We start from the raw sequence: 11,950 nt of genomic DNA on the forward strand, positions 1-11,950 counted from the left end.
ATCTTAGTTGATGAAATAAAATTTATATCAATACACAGCTCGTAGAATTACGAGGCCTATTTGAATTTGGGTCCTGCGCTGAATCACCGGTTGGATCATCATCATCATCCTACCCAGTGTCTTCCGCCCATAGAAAACTAAGGACAGGATCTAGGAAGGGAAAAATGGCGGCAACTCATACCCATGAAAGAGAGCGCGACTGAATCACCGGTTGGATAACATGATATATTTTGGCTTGTTGAAAGGAAAATTAAAGGCATGCTGAAATTTATTAAGTTTAGGCCCAATAAATTCACCATGGGAGGGATAAAAATTTGAACAAAGATGAGATGGTAGAAAGCACAATTTAGCCACCACAAGCAGCGCTCGAATCTACTATGATTACGGCTCATGTCGTTAATGGAAAATCTTAACGGCCCATTTGGTAATCGACTAATTGTTATTAAACGGTGACGATGGTAATGAAAAGTTAGCCTAATCTAGGTATGAATATTTGTTGAAAAATTTAATGATCATCCTTACTCTTCTTCAAAATCTCATTTTCTTCACAAAATTTATTCCAATGTGTTGCAATTTGAACATGTGGTATTAGATGGTAATGAGAAATTGTGAGAAATTTTTTTTATGATCAAACTTTCATTACCATAGGAATAACATGATACATATTATAAAAATTTACACCATTTATTAGGATTGTTAACCAAACGAGCTGTAATAATATTACAGTGCATTACGTATAATACATATAAAATGACAATCAAGTTGATTTTATTCACTTGTAGAGATGAATTTCTGGCTCATGCACTATAGTATATTTGACACTTTGTTATATCAAATATTCTAGAGGGGTAGTTTTAGACTTTGGGAAATAAGTATGTTTATTAGTTTTGTTAATCTATTCTCAAAAAGGGTAAATTTAGGCTTTCAGAAATGACTGGTTGTTAATTCTTTTAAACATCCTTTTTCTGTACTAGTCTAGTTATCCTTATCATGTTATCTTCGTTCATAAAATTTCTTCTTTATATTTGAGTTATTTGCTCCTTTATCTTTTAAACTCATAATTCAAAATACTAGCTTAGAGCAAACATGAAGCCAAGTTGGTGAATCTCGTCAAATTTAGTATTATTATTTGCCTTTTTTTTTCCACAAATCCATTATGCTTGCAATATTTACCATGTTCATTAGTATACTTTTAAGTCATAATATTCAATACTTTCTTAGCCTTAGGTTATAGCTTCCGCACTTCTTATATTTATAGCACCATTTTATACTACCAATCAAACTGAGTAAATAGAAACTTATCGAAATTCCATTCATATATAGCTAAAATCAAACTAGTAGTCAGAATTATGGTCATTCCATCAACACAATTGATTAATTACTTAGAAAACAATCTCATTGAATGAAAAACAGCACAACAACCTTTATGATTCAATAGTCAAAACATTTTTACAGCATTTATTCAAAGAACAAGCACTTGAAATTTAAAGACACAAAATCAAGATGTGAACTGAATGAAAACAAATAATGTGTGATTCTAATAAGTATGATCCATTGTATGTATGTTATTCTTAGCGTCACTTAAGCACTGCCCTTGAGCTTCTTTGTAATGGTAGCGATGTATTGGCCCTGGTGGAATGCCTGCTTCAATTCGAGTTCTGTAGGCTGTCTGGAACCATCTCCCGCATAAGTTCCAGCACCATACGGGCTACCACCCTTCACATTCTCCATCTCGAACATACCAGCACCAAATGTGTAGCCAATTGGGACGAATATCATGCCATGGTGAGTCAACTGAGTGACGGCAGTCAAACTGTAACAAGTATAGAAAAATATGATTTATATTCTGTGTAGGCGTGTACTGTATATGCTTGTAAAATCGGAAAAGGATCAGTGAACTTACGCAGTGGTTTCCTGTCCACCACCTTGAGATCCAGTGCTATAGAATATCCCAGCAGGCTTACCAGCAAGCTCCTGAGTCCTCCAAAGACCACCGGTGGAATCAAGGAAAGCCTTAAACTGGGCAGACATCATCCCGAATCTTGTGGGGAAGCCAAAAATGAAGCCATCAGCTTCAGCTAGCTCATTTGCGGTGATGATTGGAACATCGCTCTTTGGTGGTGCACCCATCTTACCAAGTATGTCATCCGACAGTGTTTCAGGGACCTGGGTATTTGTCTCAGCAAAGTTAGAAACAAACAAATACTTATACATGTAAGAATTGCAATAACCTATTGATTAAATAGCCAATTCTGACTGACTTGAGGATGTTTGACTACTATAAGGCGGGTGTTGGGGAGAAGCAATCAACATTGACACACTGTGATGTATAGAACCAAATATATGTCATCTGAGACCTGATTTTCAAACTCTGGCATATAATCTTGATAAATAATATTTTGTAAATGGTTTTATAATAGCTTATGATACTAAGTCAGCACATGCTTAGGTTAACAGACTAATCAACTAATTAAATAAAATTGTTGGACAGCCAACGAAGCATCAAATATAAATTGATGTCGTCATGTAGGGAAGATAACCAGTAAAATGTTTATCAATTCACTTATAATAAGAAAAATGATAATATAAGTGGACAAGGACAAGGGCCTCAAGACAATAGGATTTGAGTGAAAAAGTTTTAGGCTCTCCGGCCTCCGAAATTAGCGAATATTGCAGGCAATAAAACAAATATCAATGCACAAAGCTTTAGAGTGTCCGGGCCAGTATTAACCAATTGGGTCACACGAAGTACAAGTTTACAGGATATTGTACCTTTGCTTTATCGATAATCCAGGAGTAAGTTGGACAAAAGTATGCATGTAACGAGGAGACGATGGTATAGCAAATCACAGAAATAAACTATTACAGAAAGAAAAGCCGAACATTACCTGCCAGAGTTTAGCATCTACTCCTTCTACAGATGCAGCTCCTTTCTGGATCTCCTCAGCGAGTTTGTGTACATGGCCGTACATAGAGTAATAGCTAAAAACCATGTAAAAATCATGTTAGCAACCACCTCAGATCTCAGAAAGGCTTTTATACATACTAATCATTTGTACACAGGTGGTCTTTTTCCTCTGTTTCTATTGTCATCAAGTGATTTTTAATCCATTTAAAATGAGTCATAAACCTCACTCTAGTTTGCAATGAAACAAAGATCACTCAAATGCACAGGCAATCTTCTCAGTCAATGTGTTTCAAAGAAGCTATACATGATTCTAACTCATTCGGGTCATAGGTAGAGTTCACTAAAATTATGAATTATAAACATATTTCTTCATAATTCCATTTAACAAACACAAAAATCAGTAGAATGTTTATCCACTCACGATTAGAATGAAGAACCAAAAAAAGTAATAAGATACTACATTATCCTTATCAAATATCATTCTTGTTAAAAAGGCTCCGCTATATATCAGAGGACGGAGATGATTCTAATCATAAAAGAAACACTAGAACATAAGCAAGATAAATTCAACTCAGAAAAATGTCTACGAAAACCAAAATTGCAACCATAAGTCAACCATGCTCGATTGCAAAAACCACTTAATTCACTAAAATTATCCATTGCTACAATCGATTGAATCACTGTATCATGAATTAAGCCCTACGATCATCCTACAAGATAAAGTAAAAGAATAAAGTACAAATAATCAAGGTTACACTTAGTTTAAGCCACAACTTCTTTTCATTGATACGGAACACCTTTTGACTCCACTTTTTCTGGATAAATAGCATTATTGTTATTGATATAGTCCACCATTATTATCACAAGATGAACTAGAAATAGGTAATAAAACTGAAATTAAATCTTGTCACATACTCCACTCATATTTAACAAAGCATTTAATCACATAAATCCAAAAAAATCACTTAATCACTAGCTGATCAGTAAACCAATCAGAACATTAAACACACCTCTTTTACCTATTTTCAGCAAAATGTCACAAAAGTAAACATAAGAATAACAAATTTGTAGAGTTATTTCACTACAAATTATGGAGCATTCCTCATACTATTCCTATATCAATCCAAAGCATCACTCAATCACTAGTTCATTAGTTTAAGCTAATCAGATCATATCTCTTTAACCTAATCAGAAAAATGTCAGAATTATACACAAGAATTACAAATTCGTAAAATTATTTTACTGGTATTAATCGAGAAATGCTCATAGTATATTTCTAAATAAATCCAAAGATAATCACTCAGTCACTAGTTGACCAATCAGATCATACCTTTTTTTACCTAATTCAACAAAATGTCATAAACTCAAACACAAAATGACAAATTTTGAAAACAAATTTTCTGCAGATAATTGAGTAATCCTCACCATATATTTCTAGCAAATTTGACACATTTAAATGAAAGGTTCCAACATAGATAGAAACTCAAAACCAAAAGATAAAAGCTCAAATTAAAGATCATTAGCGTCTCGGAAGATCGTGAACATAGACGATCAAACACGAAAATCGAAATATAAAACAATCAGATCTTACCTCTTTTACCTAAATCAGCAAAATGTTTAAGCAATGGACACCAAAAACCACAAATTCGTACAAATATCCTTCTACAAATAATTAAGCATTCCATGTACTACATTCCTACTAATTTTGACACATTTGAATGAAATCTTCCAAAATCTACAGACATTCAAAACCAAAACAAAAATCTCAAAATGAATAAAATCAACATCGAATCAGAAAATGGACAACAAGCACGATCAAAAACGAAAGTCAAAATCAGCAATGAAATTAAAACTAAAATTACCTACATAAACAAAGCAAGAAAGATAGAGAGGGAAACATACACAATGTAAACCTTGGTCGCCATTGAAGTAGTTTTGAAGGTGATTTGACTGATTTTTCTCTCGAGGGAGAATTCTTCGGCTTCGTTTCAGTTATGAAAATGAATGAATTGATTTGCGCTGACGAAAAGATAGGTAGAAACGAGGAGATATTTATAGGAATGAGCTGTTGTTTGGGATTAACACAAATTAATTATGTAATTAATGTACTTATACTGTAATTGATACATAATGCTTAAACGACGCCGTCTCGCTGGCTTTCATTGATTTTGAATTTTGGTATGAGAAAAACTAGAATGATGCTATCACAATGTCACGCTTATCATCATCATGCTATTCACCGTCACGTCACGTCACGTCTTTCCTAAGCTATACTACTTCGTCTCTAATATTTTACTCCTCCGTTACTTTTTTATCTTTCACATTACTATAATGGGTAGTTTCAAAAGTTCTTCCACTTTAGAATACTTTCTATTTTTAGAAATTTTTTATCTCACTTTTACCCCTTAAAATCCCCCTTTTCTTTTAATGTACCCATTTTCTTTTATTTATAATTATTTTCTCTCTCATACTTCCAATACAATCATTACTTCACACTACTATTTAATTAAAATAATACCCACTACAACCTCATACTTCCAATACAATCATTACTTCCCATTATTATATAATTAAAATAATACCCACTACCACCAAAGATTCTCTTTTTCTTAATCTTTGTGAAATATCCAAATAGGAAGAACAAATAGGAACGGAGGGAGTATCAAAGAGAAATACTCCTTTTTTTTTTATTTACTTTTTGAATGGTTTTTAAAGTAAAATTTGAATGTGATATCTCTAAATACGCATCATAAAAACATATAAAAACTATATAGTAAAATGGTATACATTAAGACGGATTTAATGAGATCTCACATGAATATATTTTATCATCTACTTATGTCTTAAAAATCTTAATTAAATTTCTCTCTCCAAAATAAAATATTCTAAACGGGAAGAACATTCGGATACGGAAAGAGTGCGACTAATTAAAAAAATGTGAATATTTAATACTCTTCAATTCACTACTAATATTTCATTTGTTTTATACACTATATTAAATGCACTTATTCAATATTTAATATCTTTAATTATATATAATTAAAAATATGAAAAGTTGTTATAAATAATTCTTGCATTGAGATGAATCAAACAAGATTCCACCTGACTACGTTTTAACTTATAGATTAATAATAAAATACAAATTAAGAGTAAGAGATAAATAGCATCCAAAAAGTAAATGATAGATTATCGTTCAAAATAGCAAATGTTGCTAATGAAGGAGAGGAAGGGAGTAAATCACCATTATTATAATATCCTACAAAATAGTGAGTAATATTCTTGATATTTTATCCATTTGTTTTAGTTATTCAAGGCTTTGCACAGGAAATTAAATTAAGTGTAAAAGTTGGTAAAGTATGAAATAAAAAAAATGAATTAAAAGCAAAATAGAAATTTACATAATTATTTTTTTGCCAAAAATGTTAATATAACAAGTACATTTTGAAACAATTAAATAAAGAAAGTGCAACAACTATTATAAAATTATGTGTCTTCCTTCCATTATAAATAATTACCTGAGATTCATATATTTCAATTATATATAACATATCTTGAAGTTTAACTATTAGTTTAAATTTTTGGTTGAGTTAATTTATTGACATTGTATCAAAAGTCAGCATGACAAAAAGGTCACGTGCTCGAACTTCAACCACCCTTTATTTAAAGTCGAAAATTTAGCGTCATGTATGAAGAACACCTGTAATGCATCCACACTTTTACTTTAAAGGACTCTCATATCATGTGAAGATGTGTGTTAGAATATATAAAATATTTTAGGGTCTTAATCATCAACTTAAGCTTTTGATTGAGTAACATATGGTCCATTAGTTCAAAATTTTTAGAAATTAATATCATTATTTTTTTTTTGAAGATTAGGAATTAATATCATTATTAATATTGAGTAGAATAATAAGGGAAAGCACAGCCTGAAAAGGTAGTACATCCTCCTCTTAAACAAAATTTAATTCCTATATTCGTGTATACGTTCATCATTATTTATTGTATGAAAGATTTTAGCCCATCAGATTGTTCTGACCAGGACATCAATATTTTCAACATATTTTGATTTAGGGACGAAATATAGTTTTATAAATATTACGGTCTATTTAATAGTTGGTATTAGATGATGAGAACAATAATAAAAATATATTATAATTAATGATTAAACTTATCCTTCATTGATAATTTTTTTTCTCCCAAAAAATTAATTCTCATTTATTAACACTCAAAAGATCTTCATTGCTACAGAATTGACATAATTTATTTTATCAAAATTAACACTAAAATTCATTCTCTATCGATATTTGATATGGGATATTGGTTAAAAATTGAGATGTGTTAGTATTTTCAAGATATCACAAAAATAAAATGATAAATGTTGAAATTGCTCATATCAAGATTCCTCATTCCCAAATATTCATCGGTTTCCATTGTAAATCGATACATATTATATTTTCATTTTATTATAATTAACATTTTCAAAGCCCTTGGTAATTGATTTTTGAATAGTCCATCGGAAATACTTTCTTTTTCATATATGTCATCGATGTAGAATTTAATTATAAACGATACATGTCACTTCAAGACAATTTTACACATTAAAATGAACACCATTGAGTCATTGACTAAACCTTTTTCATTTTCTTTACATCATGAACTATGTAATTCTATTTTAAAACTAATCTACATTTTATACTATCTATTCCAAGCCATATTGCAAAGATTGGGATGTTTAACAATTGGTTGTTGGTTCTGTTGGTTGTTAACAGTTGGGTTTCTTAGTTGGCTTGTTTGACCAGTTAGAAATATTGGTTGTTTTTGTTGGCTTTTAAGCTAGAAGTTTATGAAAATGTTTGGTTAAGGTATCGATTGTTGATTGTTTATTACAGAAAAAGTATGTTAATAAGCCAAAAGATATCAAAAAAACTAACTAGACTAGCTTTTTTATTTTGACTTAAAAGCCAACTTTTCAACTTTTCAACTTTTCAACTTGCTTAAAAATCATTTACCAAACATATTTTTTGATTGTTAAACAAATCAAAAAGTCAAAAATCCAACTAAAAAATCAATGTAAAAGTCAACATCTAAACACCCATAAAACTCATTACTTGATATTACTTTGAGGTGAGCATTCTATTTAATGTAGTATATTATGAATACATCAACATCAAAATAAAATTCATAATCATTTAATTTTCCTTTAATTTCCTTTACAAAACTTATATATTTATTTTTCTAAGAAATAAAAAAAATAATTTTGAAGTTTGACCATCCAATTAAATTGAATGTTATATCTAATTAGTCAATGATCAATTTTTATCCTCATCAAAACAAGACTATGAAGTTGTATCATTTTCATATATCATATTTCCATCATTCTAAAATACTCATACATGATTGTAATATATTATATGGAAAAATATTATTATTAATACCAAGTATAATATAACGGAAATAGTATAACTAAGGCACACATTAATATTACTATTACTATTATTTCACGGAGTACATATTTATTCCTTTTTTTAGATAAAATACCTTCGAGTTGGTTAGCTTATATACAGCAAATATTTATTGAGTTAAACCTAGCTAATTGAATATTGATAAAATATACCACTATAACATATCCTGCAGAATACGATTTAGACCAAAGTTTAAGTTGATGATTGAGGCCAAATGATATGTTATATGCTCAAACACACCCCCTCACACGAGAGCTTTTTGGGTTAGAAATGTGGGAGCAACACATGTCTTCCGTTATATTTAGCATTGAATATTCCACTTTAAAAAATGAGTGTTTGAAATTCGAACCTGTGAGCTCTTGTTATGCTGATTAAGATACCATTTCAAGAAACAAGCAACCCAACTAAAAGTTTAAATTGATAATTAAGATCTTAAAATATGTTATATACTCTACCAAATATCAACTCAATGAACTGTTTTAACGGATGTAGTTGCGAAGTAAGATTATCAAGTAATGTGATAGATAAGTAGAATAGGTATGTTGATAATTTATATGGACAAAGCTTGCATTGAAATAATTAATATGTAGTACATGCTTAAGCCTAAAAGTAATTCACAATTAAAAAAGTAATAATGTATATTCTATTAAGTGTTACATTGGTCACTATGTTAAGCACTATAAAGACCATTGTTATTATGGTAAGTCCAAAACACATGGTATAGTCCCATTTGGCTGTATTTTACTTATTTGTTTGTGTTCTTTTCTTTTCTTTTCCATGCATGAGTGTTCCCTCCTTATTGGATACTCCATTTCTTTGGAAAGAGACATTTTGAGTGAGACAATTGGTCATACCTATTTGCTTATTCTCTAATACTTCTATACTTTCATTATTGTTGAGTACCCTTTTACTAGTTCCTTCCTTGTTGCATTCTTTGATCTAGATTTAGTTGGTTGATTATCGTATAGTTACATATTGTAAAGAAAAATATCACAATTAGTAGTAATTTCAAAAGGATAAAGTAGTCTATAATTTAATATGGCTTTAATATTTGTTATGATTGATATGAATTTTCTATAAATTCATTTTATACGTAATTAGACCTTAAGCACATGAAAATTTTTTTTAGACCCATCTAGAATTCTAAACTCATAAGAACTGTAGTATCTGAATCTATGTACAAATTATTAAAACTATGAGTTGACTCTAATTTTGAATCCAAAAAAAAAATGCCAACACAAAGCTATCCATGACTCCTTCATAAAAAATCTTAATTTATTTTTTTTAATGAGGAGTGTTATAAATAAAAGATTTAAAAAAAACGATAATTAAATCTTGTCTTAGTTAGAGAGAAAATATCACATTTCAGAAAATTTTATAGATTCGATTTTCACTTAATTCTCACCCCCTATTCGATACTAATAAAAATAAAGATTTTGGGAGATCATTGTTGGCACAAGATGTGTTTATTGGTTAAAAATCGATAATAATCAAAAGTATTAAACGTTGCATGACTTCAATACAGGCCGGCCCGTCAATCAGATATTGACTATGGGTATCCAGACTTGACCGGGCCTTACCTTCATAAAATTGAATTTTTGAAATACTTAAAAAAAAAAATAATTAAACAAATTAAGTTTTAAACTTATTTCAAAAGTAAGCGTGAAAATTTAAAACCTGAGGTTTTGATTTGTTCGCAGTTACTAACTGCGAACAGGTCGAAAAAGACAAAAATAGTTGTTCCCACTTAGTAATTGGGAACAACTATTTTGTCTTGTTGCTGTTCGCAGTTACTAACTGCGTACAGGTCAGAACATGTCAAATAGCTGTTCGCAGTTAGTAAGTGCGAACAACTATTTTGTCTTTTTTCACCTGTTCGCAGTTAGTAATTGCGAACAGCCCCAAATCTCAGGTTTGAGAATTTCACGCTTACTTTTGGAATAAGTTTAAAATTTAGTTTATTTAATTAATTTTTATTTTTTTACTCAAGTATTTCAAATTTTCCATAAAATTACATATCACAAATTCTTGTGAGAGATAGTTTCTTAGAGAGACCATTTTAATTGGCCCAGCCCATAATATATTCTTTGAAATATTAAAAGTAGGCATTAAAAATAATGTAAGTAGACATTAATAATGATGTAAGTAGACATTTAAGATATTGAAAGTAGGCATTAAGAATACCGTAAGTAAGCATCAAGGATAATGTAAGTAGGCATTAAGAACACGATAAATAGACATTAATCTTTAATGGGCTAGACTTGATATATATCTTTCAAAGAGACGGTCTCTTAAAAGACTAATTATTTTACACTAATTCATAAATGAGATAGTCTCACGGTTGTCCTATTGGATTGGCCCAATATACATTTCTTGTCTTAAAATAATCACGTTAAAGAGCTCACTTATAACTTTAATGTAATAATTTTTTATAGTCTTAAAAAGATTACTTATAACCTTAAAACGATCATTTATCATTTTAAAGTAATCAATTAAAAAAATAAGTTATTATATAGACTCGTCTCATGTAAAACTGGAAATCATTATCATTGACAATTGAGTTTACTAGTATATACATCTCGTCTCGTGAGACGGTCTCATACAATACCAACTGTTGATTTTATGAGAGTATTCAACATGTAAAACTTTTGATAATATTTCCCTATATTTTAACCAATTTCCAGTAAAGTTGAATCATTGACAATTCAGTTTACTAGTATATACATCTCAACCAATTAATCTCATAATTAATCAGATATACTTCTAATTAAATTAATAAAAATTCAAAAACAACCAAAAACCTATTTGTAAAATCAATTTCCATTTCCAAAGAATCATTATCATCAATTACAGTATACCATAAACTGGAAAATAACAACAAGATCAAGATCAAAATCAAAATCAAGATGATGATCATCATCAGAAAAACAATTTAAGTTCACGATGAACTAAATCATGAGCTTCATCCATCAATTCAGGACTTAATCTAAACATTAAAACACAAAATTCCATTTCACTAAGAGCACCATCACCATCAAAATCACCTTCTTTTAACATACTTTTTAAATCTTCATCTGTAAAATCTTGTAATCCAAGCAAACCAGCATTCTTCTTTAAACTATCAAAAGTAATTACCCCTTTATCACTATCAACTAATAATTCAAACCCTTTACATAATTCTCCAATTAAAGCATCCCCACCTAATTTTTCCGCCATTAATGGTAAGTGGTCTTCGAAATTTTCTAGGTAGTTTTTGGACGCCATTGATGGGATTTGGGAAGGAATTTGAATGATATTTGAGGGATTTTAGATTGATTTAATTAGTTTTGATTTGGGGGATTGAAGATGAATTGAAGATTGAGAGAGATTTGGGGAAGAATAAATAAGGAAGAAGTGAGAAGAGGAAGAAGGAAAAAGAAGGGGAGTTGCGGAGAAAGAGACAGTCACAATTTCCAAATTTCCGTGTAACAGGTCAGGTCGGCCGATTTTGGGTACATCTTTCTGTTATTTCGAATAAGGCATTTTTTTTTTGGGTCAACTTGTTCATAAGGAAGCTTCACTAAAATTTATAGGATTTTCT

At 30.1% G+C, this 11,950-nt stretch overlaps 2 protein-coding genes across 2 annotated transcripts; both read right to left on the reverse strand.

Annotated features, from left to right (window-relative positions):
- Positions 1-1,378: 1,378 nt before the first annotated feature.
- On the reverse strand, positions 1,379-5,087 carry LOC130818078 (NAD(P)H dehydrogenase (quinone) FQR1-like). Its single transcript, XM_057684111.1, has 4 exons — positions 4,811-5,087; positions 2,889-2,982; positions 1,904-2,166; positions 1,379-1,813 (listed from the first exon to the last, which is right to left on the reverse strand). The coding sequence occupies exons 1-4, from the start codon at positions 4,831-4,833 to the stop codon at positions 1,582-1,584; spliced, it is 612 nt and encodes a 203-aa protein (XP_057540094.1). The 5' UTR covers positions 4,834-5,087; the 3' UTR covers positions 1,379-1,581.
- A 6,087-nt stretch (positions 5,088-11,174) lies between these two features.
- Positions 11,175-11,950, reverse strand: LOC130817656 (calcium-binding protein KRP1-like). The gene has a single exon (XM_057683488.1). It carries the CDS (start codon positions 11,632-11,634, stop codon positions 11,290-11,292), a length of 345 nt encoding a protein of 114 aa, XP_057539471.1. The 5' UTR covers positions 11,635-11,950; the 3' UTR covers positions 11,175-11,289.

Source organism: Amaranthus tricolor, chromosome 7 (genome assembly GCF_026212465.1).
Source record: "Amaranthus tricolor cultivar Red isolate AtriRed21 chromosome 7, ASM2621246v1, whole genome shotgun sequence".
Taxonomy (NCBI): Eukaryota; Viridiplantae; Streptophyta; class Magnoliopsida; order Caryophyllales; family Amaranthaceae; genus Amaranthus; species Amaranthus tricolor.